The sequence below is a fragment of the Corvus kubaryi genome, unplaced genomic scaffold (genome assembly GCF_017639235.1).
Source record: "Corvus kubaryi isolate FWS band 111438036 unplaced genomic scaffold, C.kubaryi_AGA036_p1.0 37384, whole genome shotgun sequence".
In the NCBI taxonomy this organism is placed as follows: Eukaryota; Metazoa; Chordata; class Aves; order Passeriformes; family Corvidae; genus Corvus; species Corvus kubaryi.
This window is the reverse complement of record NW_024581126.1, coordinates 2,574,107-2,596,781: the sequence shown is the minus strand read 5'-3', so window position 1 is coordinate 2,596,781 and position 22,675 is coordinate 2,574,107. Positions and strand designations below refer to the sequence as shown.

General features: G+C 39.5%; 1 protein-coding gene across 5 annotated transcripts in view; it reads left to right on the top strand.

The window, feature by feature from the left end:
• The window catches only part of HIPK3 (homeodomain interacting protein kinase 3), a 67,500-nt gene extending 47,363 nt beyond the window's left edge, over nucleotides 1–20,137 (top strand). For 2 of the 5 annotated variants that reach the window (XM_042035532.1, XM_042035537.1), the window contains exons 4-16: nucleotides 2,237–2,356; nucleotides 4,071–4,157; nucleotides 5,004–5,188; nucleotides 5,954–6,125; nucleotides 6,512–6,635; nucleotides 8,909–9,030; nucleotides 9,186–9,313; nucleotides 9,422–9,583; nucleotides 10,494–10,790; nucleotides 11,636–11,776; nucleotides 13,855–14,090; nucleotides 14,357–14,484; nucleotides 16,112–20,137. In XM_042035532.1, the coding sequence (XP_041891466.1) occupies nucleotides 2,237–2,356; nucleotides 4,071–4,157; nucleotides 5,004–5,188; nucleotides 5,954–6,125; nucleotides 6,512–6,635; nucleotides 8,909–9,030; nucleotides 9,186–9,313; nucleotides 9,422–9,583; nucleotides 10,494–10,790; nucleotides 11,636–11,776; nucleotides 13,855–14,090; nucleotides 14,357–14,484; nucleotides 16,112–16,591 (2,382 nt within the window). In that variant the 3' untranslated portion in view covers nucleotides 16,592–20,137. The remainder of the gene's footprint in view (nucleotides 1–2,236; nucleotides 2,357–4,070; nucleotides 4,158–5,003; nucleotides 5,189–5,953; nucleotides 6,126–6,511; nucleotides 6,636–8,908; nucleotides 9,031–9,185; nucleotides 9,314–9,421; nucleotides 9,584–10,493; nucleotides 10,791–11,635; nucleotides 11,777–13,854; nucleotides 14,091–14,356; nucleotides 14,485–16,111) is intronic. The other 3 variants (XM_042035534.1, XM_042035535.1, XM_042035533.1) reach the window with 3 other exon arrangements.
• Nucleotides 20,138–22,675: the final 2,538 nt, after the last annotated feature.

The following is a 22,675-nucleotide window of genomic DNA, read 5'->3' as shown; positions in this document are numbered from 1 at the left end:
AGATCAGACCTGCTTTTCTAAAAGTTTGTTTGTTAAAACCGTTTTCAGGGGATACATTAATTTTGTGTTGATGTTGGTAATGTTTTGTATTTCAGTTTCCTTCATTTACACAAAATGCAGCATTTCATGTGTGGAAAGTGAGCTATGAATGGAATGGGGGTTGATGCATTTAGAAGACCTTTTTGCAGACTGTTGCTGTTAAAATGGAAAATAAAAGAGGAAACATCTAACAACCTATATAATTCACTGTTCTTCTTAAGGATAGAGTGAAGGCATTTGTTTTTTGGAAAGACTCCATAATGCTGTCTCAAAAATTTCCAAGAACTCGGCAAATTTATTTACCTCTTACATATCATTCAAGTTTGCTGGAAGTCTCAGTTAATAACTCACCTAGCAACTTGTCTGATCCTCACGTTGTGGTGGAAGAGGGGCTGCAACCTCCTCTGCACCAGCAGGAATTGCCTTCCTTTAACCAGGCTCGTAACTGTGCTCCAGCAGGTCTGCAAAGCTTGCTTTGGAGAAATTGGATTCAAGGCTTTTCTCAGTATACCTGAGTACAGCAGGAGTAGGAGATGGCTTCCAAGGAGATTCCTTTCCTCCTGCTACATGATGTGTGTCACTGAGCAAACGAACAGGCAAGGGCATTGTGCTGCATTTCCCCCCTGTCCCCCTGGTATGTGGCAACCAACACACTGGCCCTTGAAAGGGAGCTCTTAGTTCTTATATTTACTTGTGGTTAGAACCAGTAACAGCTGTATTTCTCTCTGGAAAATAGCCCTGTCTTCTGAGCTTTAATACTCATTAGAAACGGGCACAGGTGCTTAACTGCTGAATTTTTGAATTAATGCACTGGCTTTTCCCCTGTACTTTTTAAGACTGTTTGTTCTCTGAGGACATTATAAATGATCTAGCAACATTTCTGGTCAGAGTAGGATTCTCTTTACTCCCTGAGGTAGGGAATTATGGAGGATACTAAATACCAAAAGTTGGCAGCATTGTGTTTAGTTTCTTCCCACTTGGGTCTGTCACTAATTTTCCAGCAGAAGCCTCACATGTACCTTTTACTCTCTACTGCCATCAGTTTTTCTGGTGGGCAGGTGCTCCCAACTCTCAGGTCCTCTGTCTTTCATTGACTTTATCTTCTCATCTCTCAGTTTCTGATTTGGTGTATTTGACCACTCTCTCCTTTTGATTTTTCCCTTTCTTCTCTCTTATTGCCTGGCTGCTCCTCCTTTTCCAGGGGCTGGCTCACCCCAGCAGCCCTTCTGTGGTGTGCGACCCTGCCCTTCAGAAGTTCAGCCCTGGCTGCTGGAATCTGTACCCTCTCCATCCTGATCTGCAACAAGCTTAGTTTTCAATTATTGCCAGTTATTGTTCCAACTCCACGGTGGTTTTTAATTTTGAAAGCAATACTGCTTCTGGGATAAGTTCCCCCTTGTACAGTGAGTTAACATTGCATGCACAGTAGTTAAAACACATCATGTTTCAACAGATTTCTGTTGAAGCCTTGAAACTTCACTGTTCTAGGTAATACATCAATCATCAACTGGGATAGGTAATGCAAAATGCATAGTAAATCATCTTCTACAATAAATGCATCTTGATCATTTCAGAGCAAAGCTTCTTTCAGGCATAAAGCTAGTCCATTCCCATCACACTCAGATTTTCTTGGACAACAACACTATCTTTTGCTGCCTGGAGGTTGTAGAGGCACTGCCTTTCCACAAGGAATGTTTCCTTGAAATGCAGGTGTGTCAGATGTGTCAGATGACTGATACACTGGAAGCAGCAAATGGGAAGGATTTTTATCAAGTTACATAATGAGAAGATGGAAAAACAATGAAAAATCATCGAAGTTCTGTAAGCAAATGATGCACTCCTACTGATTTTCCTGTTTAGAATTTAAAAAATACGTTTAGGATTTGAGTGGGTTGAGGAGGTAATGACAGCCACTCTCCCTAGCTCCTCGTTCCTGTGACCCAACCTCAAAAGCTTGCTTATATAGGTCACTTGGAAGGTTTGTTTATGTATGGCTTTCTCTGAGAGATGGAGAGAGCAGTGCCAAGTGCTCAGTGTTAGGTTTCTCCCCTCTGTAAGATGTAGCTGTCAAACTGCGATCCTCTGAGCGTGGTTTGTCTTGTCATTTTTTAAATGAAATTACAAGTTTTTAACTGTGTGGGGATCACATTTGGAAAACAAGGGGTAATTTATTTTCCCTGTTCTATTTTTTCCTTAGATTCGTTACATTTCACAGACTCAAGGTTTGCCAGGAGAGCAGTTGTTAAGCATGGGAACGAAAACTGCAAGATTTTTCTGTAGAGAAACGGATGCACCATATTCCAGTTGGAGATTAAAGGTAAACAGTGTAATGTAGTAGAAAACAGCATATTATTTTGTGAGCAGAGAAACCAGAGAGGCCAAGATTCACTACGATACCTTATCTCCCTGGTGCATCTCCTGTGGTTTTTACCAGCTCCTGCTCTGTATCCCTTCCATTTTTTCTGTTCCCCAAGGTGCAGCTGCCAGGCTGTGCTGTGGCCAGTGTGTGGCTGCCAGGTGGGGAATTCAAATTAAGCCTTGTGTCTCCAAAGATACTAAATGAGTGGTTTGGTTTGTTTTGTTCTCTTTCTTGCTTGGTTACTGCTTTTCACTTCATGTAAGGAATTTGTCTCTGAGGCCCACACTACTCTGTCAACATTTGTCCAGAATTGGCTTCAGGATCAGAAGTTCCTAGGAGAAAAAGGAGATTAAGAAATAGCATGGCTGTGTACAGCTCATTTCTTTTAGCTCTCCTGCTAAAACAGTCTTTGTTGGCTGAAAGCCGCGATACAGTGAGTGCAGACGAAGTTGAAACAAATTGTACTTTTATGTTCTGCACACCTTGCTTCTCTCTAAGCAACATTATTGCACTCTGGCCATAAGCAGAGCTTCGCTTCCTCTTCAAATAATTTACTTTTTTTTTTTAATGGTATTTCTTCATGGCCCAGCTTCCCAGGGTTTACAGAGGGCTCAGGAAGCAGTTGCAGTTGACATGGGATCTCTGCAGTAACAAACAGTGCCGAGCTCCCAGCACAAGTTGCGTAAGTCCCCCAGCAAGTTGGTAAATCCCCGGCGGCGCTGGGTCGGGGCTGTGCTGGGTTATGTAAGATTTCTCCAGTTACACCAGCCTGCTTAATCCCATACTCTGCTTCCTCAAGCACTTGGTCTTTAGGTGACACTTTACATCTGGCTTCTCTGTGTCGGAGAGCCTGAACGAGTTCTTGGTGCAAACAGCCCTCCCCAGTTTCAGGAGCTCTTTGTTACCTTGCAGAGGTTAATTAGGAATTTTGATATGGACTGTTGGTCATTACTTGCAGTTTTTGTCAAAGTTCATTTTGGAAACTTTTCTGTAAGGTGTATGTTAAAAACTTCTTCCCTGAAGTCCCACCTTGCCTCGTGCAGCACCAGCCTACAGGTGCTGTCTGTGTTGAAGGAGGAAAATTGTAACAGGAAGTGCTATACCAATTCAAAAATCATTCATTCTCTAGGATTTAATAATTTTTTTCATACTTAAGTATTTAAAATATTTACACCAGCTCTTGTGTATGTGGAGGGATAAAAGTATAAAAATGAGAAGAGAAAACAAAGAAGTTGAAAGGATTCTGCCTGGTTTTGGTTTATTTCTTTTACAGTGATATGATGTTGCTGCTCTTTGGGGTTTAAGGTCTGAGTTTGAGAAAATTGGTAGAATACAAGTAATAGAAAAGCTGTGATGCACAAAAATATAAGCACACAAGGGAGTTTCATTAAACAGCTCTTTGCTAGGCTTCCAGCATTTCCTGCGTGATTCACAGACTGCCTGTTATAGTCCAGTACTGTGATTGGTCAGATGTAAAATATTGTAGTTTTTGTCTTTTGATTTAGAGAATGAAAGTAGCCGGTAAAGCAGTATACAAATATATAACTGAAATACTAATTATTTGGGGAAAAAAAAGTGGGTTTTAGGTCAATAAATATGTAAAGTTACTTTGTAGTTATAGGTGACCTTTATTGACAGGTTCTAAATTCAGCTTTCCTTTTCTTTTTTTGAGACATTGGAAGAACACGAGGCAGAAACAGGTATGAAGTCTAAAGAGGCCAGAAAGTATATTTTCAACAGTTTGGATGATATAGTGCACGTGAGTATTAAAGCCTCCTTCCTCTGCAAAAGGAATGTGTGGGAATGAGTGGTGATTTTAAAACATTTTACTGGTTTTGAAAGAAATGCCTTTTAGAATATTACTTATTCTGTCTCAATCATATTCATTCTTCTCTACTGCTCTGAGGAAAACGTCTGGCTGTGTCAGCCCTTTGAGCTTTTCAGTAAAGGTCTTCCTTTTCTATTGCTTGTGGTAAACAGTGGTACTTGTCCTTGTGGTGGGGGAGCCCTTGAATTTTGTGTAAAACGTGTACTTTCTCTTCCACCTTATCTGCCACTGTGGCAAAGAATAAACAAAGAATGCATAGGGAACCTGCTCTGTTTATTGTATGATTTCCAGTATAATTCTGTTATCTTAACAATATAATTCTCAGTATAGTTTTTTAAATATGTAACTGTTTCCTCACTTTTCTTTAGCTTTATACCTCTCTAGTCAATAAGAAAAGGTAATTTTTTGTTGTCTTTCATATCCTGAAAAAAAGATCAAATCTTGTTGCAAGATTGGCATTAATACATGCTTGAAATTGTTTTTTGAAAATCAGCTCTGTAGTTTAAAGATCTTTATTCCAAATCTTACTTCTTAAATTCCAAGTCCCAAACTGGAGTAAAGCCTTCAGTGGTTTTAACTGGGGAGGTTGCAAGGGGGGAGCAGTGTGCGTGCCTAAAAATGTCACCAGTTCCAAGCCAGCTGTTTTGGGATAAGACCAATCCACTGTCCCCCATGTGATAAAAATGCTGAATATTGGTATTTTATAGCAGAAAACAATACCAGCAAGAGTTAAACTAATACACATATCTTCCATCTGACTCTTTTGTTCGATGCCAGGTGAACATGGTGATGGATTTGGAAGGAAGTGACCTGTTGGCAGAGAAGGCAGATAGGAGGGAATTTGTCAGTCTGTTGAAGAAAATGTTGCTTATCGATGCTGATTTAAGAATCACTCCAGCTGAGACCCTGAACCATTCTTTTGTTACCATGAAGCACCTCCTCGATTTTCCTCATAGCAACCAGTATGTAACATAGAAATCTCTGTTGTTGCAATTCATTTGTATAAGTGTTGTTTCTTCTGTCAGAGAGAAAAAAAATCTTTCATCATTTTTGCAGTGTCTCAGAAAATTCTTTCAAGTGCTTGCAGTATTAGATACATCTACTGGGTCAAGGAAACTGGTTGAATAATTATGTTTTTCTCTGAAAGTAACAGAGCAATAGATTTCTAAGTTGGGTTTAGACATGATTGTTAAATTTCCAACACTGCAGAAACTTGGGCGTGATTTTTGGAAGCATGAGCGGTCCTAGTTCCTATCAGTCATTGAGGGCTAGGGCAGGCATTTCCTCTTGAGGTTAACATCTTGGATACTTCCTTTCATGTACTGATTAATGTGGAATATATTGCAAGTTTTCTTGCAGTCCTGGAGTTGAGTGTTTCACTGTGGATTTCCTGAAGTTGCAAGCATTTCACTGAAAGAGCAAGCTTTCCATCTGTTTGGTTTCCTATCTTTCCTCTTTGTACACAGCTGTTAAAAAATGGTGTTAGATGGAAGGAGACGGAAACAGCAGTATTTTTCTTGAATTTAAAATAGGCATCACAGAGGCTTGACGTGACCATAGTAACAGCAGTGCTTCTGTTTCTCTACCTGTGTGGATGATCCCATTCTGTGAAACTGGGAAATGTGGGCTTTGAATTACTTTTTTTTTGGCCTTGTTTTGGGGAATTGTTTTTTACCTGTAATGCTATGAAATGGTGATTAAAGCAACTTATTTTCTGGTTCTGATAGAGTGAAGTCCTGCTTTCATATCATGGATATTTGCAAATGCCGATCAAACCTGTATGACTTAAGCAATCGCAATAAAACATCACTTATGAGATCAGTTGCCTCAGGCAGTGCAGCCAACCTGACTGCAAGCTTTACCAAAATTGGTCCAGTGAGGAGTCAGGTAAAAACAATGGTGTGTGTTTCTCTTGGTTTTGTTTCATTTTGTTTGGTTTTAACTGTAAGTTCAGTTAATGCAGTTTTTCTAATGAATTTGTAATTGAAAAAATTATATCTGTTAAGTGGCAAAATCTTCTGTCTTTTACTCTCGTTTTTTCCTAATGTTTTTTTAAACAAATAATTTAGAATGTGTTTCAAATTAAGTTACGAGCTGGGATTGCCAGTGCTGTAGTCTGGTGCCCTCCAATGGCCAAATGTGATGGCTTCATGTGAAATGGATTTGAAATGTTAATTTTTCTAAGTTGTTTTAGTTGTTTACTGTATGAAGTGGTGGGGCAGGTGTGTGAGAGATGTAGATTCAGCATTATGATAACATTGCCTGTGTTGAATCTCTTCCCATAGGCATTAACTGCATCTGCCCACTCAGTTTTGCACCAAGGGATACCACTGCAGGCAGGAACTGCTCAGTTTGGTTGCAGTGATGTTTTCCAACAAGCATTGATTATATGTCCTCCAGCTATTCAAGGTATATTTATCTGCAATTGTCACAGTTCCTAAAATATGAGTGTTACTGCCCGTCTGTTAGCAATATTTGAGTTTTCCATTATATCCACTTAGGGTTTATATTTAAAACAATTATGTAATTAAAAATCAGCATGTGAGTCAGTTGCAGATACATTGCACCTTCCTGAAAGAAACAGCAAATCAGCATCTGCAGAAGATTATTTGAGCAATCCAGAGGCCATCTTCATATACTACACGCACACATACAAATTTATATCTTGGATAAAATAGAGGAACAAAATGTGAAAGGTGAAGCAAGGAGGGTATTCTGAAATAAAATTTGAGAGGAAACAGGAAAGATGGAGGGAATATCAGTGTCTTATCCTAGAATAGTCATTTATGGAAATGGGAAGGTAGTTTATATTGTTTGCCTATTAACTTAGCTTGATTATAGTCTTCGTTCCAAAGATGGAATTTATTTGTCTTGGTTATGTTCAGCTTCATGTTGAGATCAGGTCTGAAAGTTATGGAGTTTATAGGAAGTAGCTTTTTTTAAGAATGACCTCAGTTCTCCCTCTGCGTTTTAAAGTTTCAGGAATCACACCAGATGCACTCTGAAAAGAAACAAACCAAGAACGTTCAGCCTAAACTTAAACCCCAGGAAATCTTAATCTCTATAGATAAAGACAGATACAGCACACTTTATCAGTGATGTTATTTGTGGCAGCTGCATCTACCCTGAGTTTCAGAAACTCAAGAAAGGTCTGACTATTCACCAGGCAGTGTCATATAAAGCTGCTTCACACAGATTTCCTTCTGAGCACTTAATTATTTAAATTGTATATGTTCTTTACACAATGCCATACTCCATAATTAAAAAACTCTATTGTTTTCATTAGTCCCAGATGAATAAAGTGATTTATAGAAAAGGAAACAGTACAGGCAGACACTTTATCTGTGATTTGTATACTGTATTCTTAATATGATGATAACTTTCCAAATATAAATTCTGCTACAGCTGAAGTGAAGAGGATATGTTGTTTTCATCACATAGGTGATGAGTTGCTGGCACAGATGAAAAGGGGATCTTAATGGTATCTGGCACTACTTCAAAGTTTCCCAGCTTGGCTGCTCTGTGGAATATGTGAAGTGCTAAAACTCTCTACTTCTGTCAGAGCTAAGATGTTGCTCTTCTAGATGGCTGTGGGGAAAAATATCAGTCAAGTGCATTTCAAAATGAAAAGCTTTGAAGTGAATGGTTATAACTTAGTATTGTGTTATGACATGAGAGAATTACATCAGATGAAAACTTTCTTTCATCCTGTACTGTAAAGATTAAAAAAAGACCCAACCAAAACACTTACAAACTTTAGTGTAGTAATTCTTTAGTAGTTACCTGTGAACACCCATTGCTTAATCTTTGACTAAAGCACAAGGCATGAAGTGCAGTTAGAAAATGAGATCAGGGATATCTTTTCCTAGACAGTATTTTCTGCAAGCATGGCTATTCTGTTGCAATATCTGTTAAAAAAATTTCCACTTTCATTGTAGTTTTACATTATTATGTAAAAAAAGGTTATTGTGATAAACATTGCAGCATTGCTATACGTGTGCTAGTTTCCTGTGACAATAATGAAATCTATACAGGGCATGAGATGCATCTTTTTTGTACTATGCTCTTGTGAGCAGTGCTATGGTTTGCATTATTTTGATGAAGAGAGGAATAGGATTATGGATTCTACTACAAATATTTGATGAGGTACACAGAAGATTTTACATTGTTTCCCACAAAAGAGATGGTGGCAAAGAGGGACATTACACATGTGGCATTGCCAGCTATAAAAGCTGAGAGGAATGGGTTTCAGCCTGCTGGAAATACAGAGCATGAGATGTGGAGGAGTCCATTCTGAGAAGCTTTGAAATTCAGTTCTGCTTACTTTTATCTGCTTCCTTTCAAATTCTTTTAATGAAGTTTGTGATAAAGAGTAAATGCTTAGCTCTGCAGAACTTTCTGCCAAAGAAATTCCTTTTTCTAGTAGTCTGTTTCCAACTAGTAGCTACTGGCAGTTCTTCTTGGAAATTACAGCTCAAATATTTATTCAGATAAGTTATGGCACAAAAATCTTTTAGGTGTTAATTTGTTTGTCTTGAAAGTCTAAACTATGGAATTAGATCATAAACATATTTTAAAAAATGGTGAAATGTTTTAGGATTGTCTCCTATGTTTGCTGAGAAAATATATGCAAGACTGCTGTTTGCCTAAAGCTTGGGTATATGTTTTTTTTTCCCTGACAGGAATTCCTACAAACCACAGCAAACCCACCAGTTTCTCCCTGAGGGTGGATAATGCAGTTCCACTGGTGACCCAAGCCCACGCAATTCAGCCACTACAGATTCGAGCAGGAATCCTTTCTCAGGTTGGCTTAATTTAAAGCAAAACTCTTACTTACTTAGTAAATGTTTTTCAAAGTAGAGTTCTGTTGCAGTCCCTCTTGTGGTCTGTGCTGAACTACAAGCAGCGAGTGTGACTTCAGTGATTTGCTTGTGCCATAAAACCGCCTGTGCTTCCCAGCAGACGTGGTCGAATCAGACGCAGCAGATCCTGGTTCCTGCATGGCAGCAGGTAGCACCAGTGGCAGCTCCAGCCACATCTCTGGCCTCTGATCCTGTGGCTGGCCCACAGAGGCTTGGAGACTGGGGGTGAGTCCACCTGCTTTTGTGCAACGCCTCAGTGGCTGGGATTTAACAAGGACTACGGGTGCTGGTGCAAATGGCTTGCAATATAAACCTGCCTTTCCTTTTCCTCAGGAAGATGATTACCCAGGGCACCCACTACAGCTCAATGATACCACAGCCTCTTTTAACACATCAGATAACCTTGTCTGCCCCTCAGCCAATTAGTGTGGGCATTGCACACGTTGTCTGGCCTCAGCCTGCAGCTACCAAGAGGAACAAACTGTGCCAGAACAGGTCGGTAGGATATTTCTAAGACAGAACATTGAGAGACAGTGTACCTGTCATTGCTGTTTTGTGGGCAAGGGAACAACCTGTAGAAGTGGCATCTTTGTTGGAGACAGTTGCTCTTAGACAGTCTTTTAGGAAAATGGGTCCTTTCTCCTTATGTTTTCAATGTTATTTGGTTATAGACTAGATGGAAAAATACTTGCAATAGTAAAAGGTTTTAATTCTTTTTGATTAGTATGTGCCTGTCGTGGTGGAAGGTTGTTTTTACAGTCTTTGGAAAGGTGTAAGAATATATTCAGGTAGCTCTTACGAGATATTCCTAAGTTAACATGAGGGAGGATATATCTGGTTTAGACAACTGAAAATAGACTGTATAACAGGGTTGCAGTGAGCCTTGCAGTCGTCTTTCCTTGGTAGCCAAAGATACTTCAGCTGCTGGCTGAAGAAAATATGCCCCATTGCCGTGCAAAGTAGTGGCAAAGGTGTGGGATGCTCCATAAGGGGGGAAGTATGGGTTATGCAGGCAGTGTCAGCAGTCCTTTATTAAGCAAGGGGTTCATCTGGAGGCTACCAGCCTTTGTTTTCAAGGAGAATCTTTGCATGAAATCTGGCTGGATTTTGTTTGTTTGTTTTTCACCCCAATGGGATTTTTATTACTTTTTTCCTTTATAAGAAAGTGTGATTTTCAGTATACTGTATTCAGTGTTGTGGTCTTTGATATTACATACTTGGTAACTTTCTCATTAATGTCTGAAACCATCCATGCCAAGCATTTTTGCCTGTGTTTACTGTTCTGTGTTTTTCTAAATTGGTGGCTTAGCCTACATTGCCTGCTTTAGTTTTGTTGAAAACAGTACAGTTTCCAGATCTCTTGGCAGAGATTCACTAAATGCCAAATGATGTGTTTCCTTCACAGGAGCAACATGTTACAAAACACCAATATCCAAAATTCAGCCTTTATATCTCCAAAGATACTCAACCTGAAGGCTGTCAAGAGAATAAGTTGTATAGAAGCACAGGACAATCTAAACTCTGAAGGACAGGAGAGCAGCTGCTGTGAGGCCTCGGTCAGGCTGGCCCCTGACCCCTCTGTCCCCAGCACCCCGCGCCAGGCCCTGTTCCTGGCCAGCTCCCCCAGCCCCGCCGTCAGCGTCATCACCATCAGCAGTGACACCGATGAGGACGATGTGGCACAGACACACTCACTGAGGGAGTGAGAATCTGCCTTTATTTTTGTTAAACTTTACTTTAATACAGCTGTCTTAGCACAGCTACTGCAGCTAATGAATCTGAGTTAAAAATGGACAAACAACGAGCTTCTAATCCAATTTCAGGAGGAAGTTAACTTTGTAGCACTCTGTTATTTGAAAGGGAATGACCCTGTCAGAAGTCTCCCTCATTAATCCGTGCGTTACGCCTTTTCAAACCATAGTTTTTTTAGTTTTTTCATAACAATGTCATACCATATCTATTGTTCAAGATCAATCTTCTTGCCATGTGTACTCAATGTGACCATTTTAGCAGTAGCATCCAGTAGATACTATTACATACATATGGGTAGAAAATACTTCTCTATAAGTGTGAAAAGGTGAACCTTCGGGTGCAAAAGCAGATGCTGGGTATTGTCCCCCAGTGGAGTTTTCTTTCACAGAGCCATCACAGAAGCATGCAAGGCTTAAAAGTTTAATGTTTGTTTGACTTCATCTTTACTTGTAATGATTCTGAACTGGAAGAACTTGTGTTTTAAATCTAAGCTTTGTCAAAGGTTTCAGGGCTCTCAACTGCTGTAGTAAAATATTTTAATCTACTTGTTTTAGTATTGATTCAGTAAAAAAATTATCCATTTAGTAGGTTTCCAGAAATGCTTGTTTAATCTAGAATTTTAGAAGAATACTGAAAAGATTTTAAGTCTGGTTTGGTTGTAAAAGAAGCAAGGAATTGGATATTAATTTACATTTAAGGGGCCTTTTCTAATATTGGACCCTTTTTGATTCCACAATTGCACTCATTTGAGTGGTGTTGAGATGGTGTGTTTGCTGACTGTGTTGCTGTGTGCAGGTGTAAAGGGAGCCTGGAGTGTGAAGCCTGCCAGAACACCCTGAACATCGACCGCGTGTGCTCCCTCAGCAGCCCCGACAGCACGCTCAGCACCAGCTCCTCTGAGCAGTCCAGTCCCTCTCCTTGCAAGAGATCCAACAGGTGAAAAGTCAGGCTCCTTTCAACAAAAAGAGAGATCTTAGTATACAGCAGACTCAGTTTGTACTAAAAAATGCACAAGTTTTGCTATATTGCCATCTGGTGAGGGCAAATGATCTATTTAAAAATTAATTTACTGGCTTAAAGTTAGTTGCAGAGCATAGACTGCTCTGTTCTCATTCCTAGCAGACCTGTCTTGCTGCAGTGGAAGCTTTCAGAGTACTGAATGAATGGTGTTTACACAGAAAATATAAACACATTACTTGCAACTTCCTTTAGAATAAAAAGTCTTCTAGAGCTTCAAGATTAAATAGGCCAAAGTAGGATGTGACAGATTTGGTCACCACAAATTTTTTAATGGTTCTCCCATTGTGTATCTTGTAATCTTTAATGACATTGATGCCTTTTTTCTTCTACCAAAAGTAAGGCTCACTTAGGTGAACACTGTTCATGTGAACAGCTTTTAAATGTCTTTATCTTCACTGCCTCATGTCAAGCTTGAGCCTTCAGCAGTTTCATTGTGCAAAATTAATTCTAATTAAGGTCCTAATGAAAGAAGTTTTTTTAAAATACTTAAAGATTCTATCAGAGCATGTATTGATAAGGAGGTGAACTTCGAGTCTGTACAGGCAGTTTTACATGTTTTAAACTTTGGTCAGCCTGAATTAAGGATGCTTTTAATGGATAATTTGTGTATATAAATCTTTATATAAACACAATCCTCTTCCCTCAAGAAAAAAAAAGAATAAAAAAAAGACTTGTGCATGGACAGCTGTGACATCCATTTGGAATTCTGTAGAGCCTAACATCTGTGATGAACAAACCTCTGCAGTGCTGGACACTGGATGCACTGAGGGAGGCAGTTGGTGGTTGTTCTCTGCACTGTCCAGGATTAATCCATCACACAGATTTTTTGGTGGATTAGTTTTCTGTTTGGTTACTGGACGTATCCAGCTCATTCTGCAGACACAACTGCTACATCCAGCAACAAGAGTGCAGTAATGCAGTACATGGAGAGATCTGTCATTTTTTAGTGTGACTTGATGTAGAAGATAAACCCGGACAAATTTGTGCCGTTTCTGTGACTTCGAAGATATTAAAATAAAGAGTTGCCAGAGTTAAATAGATGGACTAATCCAGGTGTATTTCCCTGGTCCTGTTTTTTAAGCTTTTGCCATATCTGACTGTAAAAGAAGAAGATAATGAGAAGCGTTTGAAGAATTTTCATTCAAATAATTAAATTTTAGTAAAGATTTAGATAGCAGGATGTGTCTTATACTGGAAGGCATCAGGTAGTCTTACTGCTTGGTAGTTAACATTGTCAGTCCTTTGATATTCTTTAATATCAAAACATTCAAAACTTCAGATAAGTTTTTATAAAGACCTGCTTGATTTTATGGTGTTTTCTTTGAATTACAAGGAACTGACCTGTAATTTAATTCCCCTTTGTAGTTCAACTTTTTGTCAATAGCAGAGGAATGTGTTGGGCTCTGGTTTCAGTAGCACTCTACTTATATTAAGTCATATAATTAGTAACTTGAATCACAAGTTAATAATATAGAAGTACAATTAATTGCTCAGTAGTTATCACATTATCACTACTTGTTACTTGAAAACCTACTCAGAATTACCTGATTCTGTTGGCTAAATCCTCAGACTTTTGTGCTGGCCCTCATAGTATCAAAGTACTTTTCACAGAAAGTTAATTTTCATAAATGGTTTCATTTATATTGTCTTATTTTAAACAACATGCAGTAAGGACATGTTACATTAGCTGTAGAACCACTAAAGGACTTGACTGTGTGTTTAGGCATTAGTTAATTCACTGCTGTGTCTTGTATGCTTTAAGTTAAGTATGTATTCCATCAGTTTTTGATATAAAGGAGTTATCTCCTTTCTCCGAGCCTTGCAATTTATGGGTGGGGTGAGTTTGAATACATGTGCTTGTCTTATTAAAGTGTATCATTTTTATCCACCTTTGAGTAATTTCACTTCCATAAATTTTATGTGTTAATTTAAGAAAATGTACCTCTGTCATGCAAATACCTTTGTTTCATTGCAATGCTTTTGTTTTTTGACAGTATGTCAGATGACGAGCAGGAGAGTGGATGTGATACAGTGGATGGTTCCCCAAGCTCAGACTCCTCAGGACATGACAGCCCCTTTGTGGAAAACGGCTTTGTAGACAATAACAATAAAAATAAGGAAGCAAGAGCCTCCGTTAACCCTGAAACCAAATCAACTGTTTGCACAGTAGTGGTACCACCCATGAGACTTGAAAACAGGTTACACCTTGAGGAACAGATGGTGAATACAGGTAAGTTAGTTCAGGTGTTTTTCTATGCCAGTAGGTAAGAATAGAAGTTTTAGTATTTATTTAATATATGTATGAAGATTTTGACCTACTCGTACAACTGCTAATCTGTAGTAACCACTTCTAAATAGTGCTATGGTTTGACTTTAATTAGTGTATTGTATTATTATTTCTCCCTGTATGCTTAAGCAAATGAAATCTTGCCTAACTTTTGTCAGAAGAGAATAGTGACAATAAGAGCATAACATTGTTTATTTCTGTCTTGGAAGATGCTATGTGCCAGCCACTGAAAAAGGGTCGGTCTGTCCTGGGAAGAATAAACCAGTCTTCTGTTGTAGGAAATCGTCAGCAAAAACTGACATCAGCATTCCATCAGCAACATGGAAACTTCAGTCAGGTATGTGCAATTGCATCTAACAAACTCCAAAGGTGGAGTTGGAGAAGTTGAGTTCCAAACTGAATGCTCACAGTTTCAGCTGCTGTCAGTGGTAGCTGGAGGTTTTCAGCAGCTTGATTAAAGAAGTGTTCAAATCTTGAAAAATGGATTTCAACTTACTGGGCAAGTCATAAGTATCTTTCTTTTTGGGTCATTTCTTAAAACAGCTGACTCTATTTTAAAAAATAATAGAAAAGCCACACTGGGAAAATTGTCAGTGCTTGCACAATATCAAAGCATGAGACAGAAAGGAAAATATGTTAGCATTTATTTTTCCTACATCCAAATGCTGAAATACTCATAGTGTGCAGTTAAAATCTGCAGCTGTATCTCAGTGTTGTTTTGTCAGTAGTGTGCATGAAAATCTTTTGGGTACCCAGAGATGAGATAGAGCTTAGCAAACCCAACTATTTTTTACCTTTGTTGCCAGGTAATGAAGCTGGATGGAAGATGGGGTTGTGATTGTGGTTCCATCCAGTGTTAGAAGATACCCAAAGCTAATTTAAAAGTTACTTTTATCATTGCCCAACAACACAGTAAATGTGTCTACTGTGGCTGAGAACTGAAGTTGACACATGACATCAAGTTTAAGCCCCTTTTCATTAGTTAACTTGGAGCTGTAGCTGCATTGAGCTTTCGGTTAGATAGCTGGAGGTACATTAATGTGAGAGCAGTACCTGTTTGTGTAAGTCTTGCAGAGAGACTGTGAATATTGTAAGTTAAATGCTAAATGAAAGCATGCTATGTGTAGATAAGAGGATTTAGCAATAATGACTTGAATAGTTTAGATTGAAAGAAACATTTGGGTGGGTGACACAGTCTCCCCTTCTGCATGATTATGCAAAAGGATTGGTTTAATTAATTCTAAGCAAACCTTAATATGATCAGCATGTATTAATTTTTAATCTCTTCAATGTCTGCAGCTCCTCAGCCTCTTGGCAGAAAGTGTAGAACATTATTTTCATTACAAAAATTGATGCTGATCCTTCCTTCTTTGGTAGATGCCCTATGTAGTTTGAACTCTGCATCATTTAATGGGAGTAATTGATTTTTAGTCTTTTCTCTTTGTGACTGTTAATGATTGCCACATCCTCCTGTGATCATAGCCCTAGACTTCTGTTTGCCTAGTTGTCTCAGATATTTTCAATCCGTTTATTATTTTTTCTGCTCTCCTCTAAAATTTCTCTCCTATTTGTCCTCTTTGTGCCTCATTATGGTGCCCAAACTGAATGCAGCACTTCCAATTGATGCCAAGCCAGTGCTGAGTAGAGTGGAATAAGCACCTTGCTCATGTGATACATGGTATTTCTGTTAAAACAGCCCAGCATGGCATTTTATCCTTTTTCTTTTTTTTTTTTACTTTGCAAGAGCATTAAAATAACTTGTGTTCCGTTTTCCATCTCTTATTGTCTGTGCTGCTACCTAAATAGCTAATATATCTTTTTTGTTCCGTTGAAGCATTTAATAATTCCTGTCTCTATATTTCTCCCAATTTTAAGTTGACTATTTTTAGTGCATTACTCCATTTTTCCCACTCTCTTGGTGCTCGGGATGACTAAGCCCTGCCCGTTTCTGTGTGTGTGGCCAGGTTCAGCACTTCGGCTCGGGGCCGCAGGAGTGGAACGGGAACTACGCTCCGCGGAGGCAGCAGGCTTTCCTCCCGGCCACGGTGGCTGGCCCCGCGTTCTCCCTGCCCCAGGGCAGCCCCAGCCACGGCCCGGTGCACGCGCACCTGTCGGGGAGCTCCCACCTGGGCGGGCAGCCCGCCATCCTCCCGTACGCGGCGTCGGCGCCGCTCAGCACCGCCGCGCCCGTCGCCCACCTCCTCGCCTCGCCCTGTACCTCAAGACCTTTGTTACAGCACCCGACCTACAACCTGACTCACCCCAGTGGGATCGTGCACCAAGTTCCAGTCGGCATTAACCCCCGCCTCCTGCCTTCCCCCACCATCCACCAGACTCAGTACAAACCCATTTTCCCGCCCCATTCGTACATCGCAGCGTCGCCTGCTGCTTACACGGGATTTCCACTGAGTCCGACAAAACTCAGCCAGTACCCATTCATGTGAGGACTCAGACACAGTATATTGAGGAAGCTCGATGATACAGAAGTTTGGTTTGAGAAGAAACATGGTATTTATTAAATATTAGCCATGGCACAACAGGAAAATTATTTTTTTGAATCATGTAGACTTGGGTGCAATTTAAACAACTCTGAGCTTTAAAAAAACTCACTTTTAATGTGTTTTGCACATTTGGTATAACTTGTCTTTGGTCATGTTATCTTCTTATATAGTAACTTTAGACAGGTGACTTATGGGAGCAGAAATCTGGTTTTGCTCCTGCTATTTTTTATAAAATTGCCTTCTAACTAGTGCAAGACACGTCTACATTTGGGAAGCCATTCAGTGTACAGAACTAGAGCAACAGATGCACATGTGTCAGCAGTACAGTGTAGAAGTAACTTGTTTGTATTGCGTATCTTGGTGTTTAAATGTTGAGTCACTTACCTAAGAGTTGAGCTGTTGTTCTTCACATTGCATGTGTCTTTTGCATGGGCAAAGAAAAGGCCTAAACATTGCTCTTAAATGTTGTTGTCCTAATAATCTCAGCTGCATTGTAAACTGTTCCCACACATAGTGCCTTAAATATTTGAGGTTGTTAATGTTATTACTTATATATAAATGTTGAGGACTGCAGCACTTAAAAGTTCAGATCTGCTGATTTTTTGATTGCGTAATGCTCATTTTGGGTTTTGTGTGGTATGATTTTAGTATTGGGTGTATTTTCCTTATTGAGAAGGCAGCACATTTTGCCGTAGCTGAATTTTGCTGTCTTTTTTTTCCCCCCCAGAATGATCTAGCTTCAAGACAGGACTTTAGTAGTGCTTAAGGAAAGTTGATTCAGTAGCTATTGAGTAGTGACACACAAGACAGTATTTCATACTGGTAAATGGAACTGCAATACAACCTAAGTAGTTTATTTTAAAAGTGTTTGTCTAATTGGATATAATAAAATGTTTAGAGGTGAGGTAGGCATGACTGACTAGCTAATGAAAGGAGAAGCCAAGTGCTCATTGATCCATGATGTGGTTTCATCTTAGCTTGAGCAAACCATGCAGTATTTAATAACTAGTAGCAGAATATTTACTATTGAAGCTTGAAAAAGATGTGAGTTCTTTGTGTGCAATCTTTCATTTATGCATGGGAGAGATTTTAGTCTTTTTACATGATAGTATTTGTTTTCGCCTGTTGTGGGTGTTTGCTTATTTAATACATTCCGTCAGGGACGTAAATTACATGCTTTTTGCATTAATTTTTTTTTTCCCTTAGGAAGCGTGTCTTTTTGTTTTTTGTTTTGTTCAAATGAAGTTGCTTTTGCAGCACCAAAGACTTAATCATCCATTTCCTATAAAAGGTAGCTACTTTTTCATAGACCTCAAGTATACTGTAGTGTAGAGATGGGATTTACGGAAGGTGTTAAGCTGAGGCTGTGTTTTAGCTTATGGGCAAGTAATAAATTGTATCATTTATCTTGAATGTATCATAGATAAGCTGCTATATAATGATTGCCACTTCAGATAGCTGTGAAATTAGGTGATAACTAGTTCTTTCTTAGCCTTCTAATTTCTGTACAAGTCTAATTACATGAAATAGAAGCTGGGTTTTGGGTTTGGTTTTTTTTTTTTAGATTTCTATTTTGTTTTCATGTTTGAAGTGTCGTAACTACTATACTGTAAATGATGGAAGATGATTGCATATGTTTTTTTGGGGTGTGTTATTTGCATCAGTATTTTATCTCCATTAACTTTGAGCTCATCACTGCATATAAGTGGATGTATTAATGTAACTTAATTTTTTTATGTTTTCATATTAGCATTGTGTAGACACTTAAGAAGCTGCATCTTGCAGGCTTGACTTAACTTTTTTTAAAACAAAATCTGGAATACAATCCTTGCAATGTTGACTGGAATAAGAGTGCAAAGCATTTGAGTTTAACTCTGTCAATAAGCTAATAACTGGTAATCTTTTTCTTTACTCCACTAACACAAGCAGTGTTTTATTTAATGAATGTCTGAATGAAATAAATGTGCCTACATTTGATTTATTTTTTAAGTAATAACTAGAATACAACAGTATTAGATCATAAAAAAAAAGAAAATACCAGCAGTACATTTTTAATCATACTGAAAATTAAGAAACCTAACTTTTCCCAAAAGTTTCAATGTTTTTAGTAATCAATTCTATGCATTTTGTATGAGTGTGTGTGTATATAAAGTATACATTAGCAACTAGGAGTATCCTGATGAATTTGAAATCTTACCAACACATGTAAAGCCTAAACATAGGGAGTCAAATTGGATGTCCACTTTTACCACTTCAAACTTGTGCTGTGTGGTCCAGCAGGCAGTTTTCTGTTCACTCCCTCGTGTTGGGAAGCGCCCTTTTTTTTGGTGCTCACTCCATTGCAGGCAATGGACACACCAGGAACCACCAATGCAAGCGGAGCACATCGATTTTGTATCGTGGTAACAACAACAACAAAAAAATACTGCATTTTTTTTTTTCCTGGGGCCACGGGGATCATCATGTGTCTGATGTATTTTCTGTACTTTCTTTTTACTGTGCTTAAGGTTTGGAGCTGACGTGCTTGTTAAATTGACACGGTTCTCTGTATATCACCACAGTATCCTGCTGCATGCAGGAAAAGGTTGCTGTAAATGCGCCCCAAATTAGATCTGCTGCTCTTTCTATGTATTGTAATCTTACAAATGTCTGCATTTCAAAGAATGAAATATTTGGGATCCTGCCACAGCTTAAATTCAATACACCAGGTGACTTTCCCCCCTCCTCCTGCAATATACTCTGAGAGAACGGACTCTTGTCACTGCAAGTGTCTGGGGCCTATCTGCAGAAATAAAAGCTTTCAGGGCGAGGGCCTTTTCTGTGAAAAAAGTCATCCTCTGAGAAGCATTTTTACATGATACCGTTTTAATGCCTTTTTTAAATAAAACACTGCATGACTACAGAATTGCATATCTACATATTACTTTAATTTGCAAGGTTTTATATGAATTTCTTGTGTTCGGTTTTTAACTTCAGGGTGTTTTATTGGTCAAATATGCTACTGTATTAACTCTTTTTTTTTTTTTTTTTTTGGTTTTAATTTTTAAATCTTCTGTTTTTACTGCTAATTAACGTGGTTTGTGTTAAGTAAAAGTTAAATCACACTGCAAGCTGTAGGAAGACTTGTTCTAGGAACACCCAGTGATAGAGACTTGATTAATGAGGTTGAACTGTTACTGTTTAACAATTTGTAGACTTGTGGCTTTTTTTTGCTTTGGATTTCTCTGCTACACTAGTTCGCCATGTAGCAATTGCACTGTGCAATATTACAATATGAGGACTGGGAAAATTTTTTATGGATGTAATGTCTCTTACAGTTTGCGATAGTATTTCTTTCTAGTTCTCAGTGATTTAAATGTGACCAAGCCTTCTGTACTTTGTCACAAAAAGCGGGTTTTCCAGGTGACTATTTTGGTGAGTGTCAAAATAAGAATTTATGGTGTATTACTGTCAAGATTCACTTTGAATTAAAATATATATTGCAGCAGACGACTTCTGGTGGCTTTTGTTTTTTGCTGTGTTACATGAAGGCAAAGATTATGAAAATTGAGAGGGCTCTAAAATTCTGATGTAATCATTTGACTATGCCTCTTTCTGAAATTTAAAATTTTATTAGCTTTCAAGGCTTGCTTCAGAGGGTCTTGAGGGGCTGTCTTTAGTGCAGCCACACCTTGAAGGTTCTTTGTTCTGGATGTCCCAGTTTTACAACTGTAGAGGAAGGTTATCTGGCCCAAGTACCAGCAGACACCTCGCTGCTGCTGAGGTTTGTGCCAAGCCGGTGGCAACTGCTGCCCAGTCAGCAGGAAGGTGCTCCTGCTGCCACAGATGGCCCCACATGGTCAGTGGCTCCAGATGGCCAGCTGATATGGACCAGACATCCATGGAAAGCACATTTGGCAGTGCTGTTTTCAGCCAAATGTGCTCACTCTGCCATGGGGTTGCAGTGCTTGCTGAAATCTGGTGGTTTGGAAGCTGCATGAAGGGGTGGTTGGGCACACACGTGTGTTTGCGGGGGGGGGGATGGTTTCTGTGCCTACCATTGCATTTAAGGGCAGTCAGAAATGAAATGTAAAAGACTGAAATGACAGTGCAGTATGTTTTTGATACCAAAATATTTCAGAATTGTCAGAAAGCTTTAATTTGCTAAATACAAGGTGCTGCTGATGCCGATCTGTCACAGCACTCACTCTCCAGTGCAAGTTGGTCACTGTCTGCAAAGCTTTCCCTGCAGCTCTGTGCCTCAGGTGATGTGTAAACACCTCTGTCCGAATTCTGTGGACACCTGTTGCTTTGAAAGCTGCTTCCTTTCCCTTCTTTACAGTTAGCCTCGTGTATTGTCGACTTTGAAACGCATGTAGGTATCTAAATCCCACTTTTCCCATGGCAAGTAGGACCACTGGCATGGTGTATTTCACACTCTCATTTCTGACAACATCTAACAAGGAAAAGCAGCCTGAGACTTTCAGAGGGAATACTCTGCCTGTGAAGTCCTTTCTGTTCTTGCTTTCTACTAGTAATGATGTCCAACTGTCCCCTTATGTTCTTTCCCATCCTGTGGAAGGAGTGGACCAGGACAGGCAATTATGTATAAGTCATCTTCCTCTTTAACTGTCTTTAGGATGACTAACACTCGTTTAAAATTTGGTACTTTCCCTGTCACTAAATGCAAAGGACAGGTTTGTACTGCAGTTAAGATGGCAGATTCATTCAAGGAAGAGTTTCCAGAGTCAATGGGGCTGTCACGTGCCACAGATCTGCAGTGGGACAAAGGGGTTCAGGGTGATGCTGTGTTTTCTCAATGAATTAGCCTTGGTTTTCAGCTGCTGAGATGATCAGTCTCTGGGAGGCAACGGAGAAGCTATTGTTTGGTACAAGTCACAGAGCAGTCCTTGTGATCATGGTGGAGTCACATCCATCACTGCAGCTCATGGATGCTGTGAGTTCAGCTCCTGTAATGGACTGAGGCAGCATGAGCAGAAGTTTGGGAGGGTTGTGAATAGTGCTGCTCCCCACTAGAGAGCTGTAGCTTCCTTATAGGCCTGTAATGTTCAGCAGGTGGTGTCTGGAGCAGTGCCAAGCTCTGGGAACACCAGAGTAAGGCTGTAGCCCCTCCTGCCTCTTCCCACACTGTGACTGAAATGGCTGACGTGACGTCCTGCTGTGCAGGAAGGCTTTTTAACTCGTGGATAAGGTTTGACGGTGATTAATGTTAATTATATCTTCCTGCCTTTCACCTGGAGGAAGGAAGTTGCATTTTCCCTCTCAGGAGGGGTGGGTTTGTGCTCTAAGCAGCTTCAGATAATTCTACCTGCCCTTGTCCTGGGGAACAGCACTGAGTATTCTTTGTTAGAACGATAAAGCTTTATGCTGAGGGACTGAAATACACATTTGAATGGATTCTTCTCCTCAGACCCTGAAATAGCAGGTTAGGAGCATCTACACCCTGTTGGCAGAGGTGCCTGGAGGCTGGACTCCATTCTGTCGTTGTATTTGGGGAGTGAGATGTTTATCACAATGAAAAATCCCAACTGTTCTCTTGCAAAGAGAGGCCCTGGCCTGCCACCAGCTTCATGGAGAAGTCACTGCCTGGCCACAGGCACTTTTTGTCCTTGGATGAGATCCTCATCTTATGGATTCCCTCATAAAAAGAAGCAAGACTCTGAATGTTTGCAGTAGGTCTGCTGCAAGCAAGGCAATTTTGGATCTGGAAAAAAACCCCAACTAAACAGGATTAGAAAAGTTAAGTTTAGGAAGTAGCTAACTGCAGTTAAAACCCCAGTGACTTTTCATTAGCTGTAAAAGATCCATTCGTCGTTCTGGAAAATACACATTTTTAAAATCCTTTGAAATAACAACTCAATCTGCTACTTGTGTTTTATATATAATACATACACAAACACATTGTGTAATGGAAAATTAAGAGAAAACGATGCTTAATGCTTAAGAGCTAGACTGAGAAAAAGTGCTGCCAAAAATAGCTTTTTGATGGCTCTATTGCAAAGCCGAGTTATGACAAAACCTAAAAAA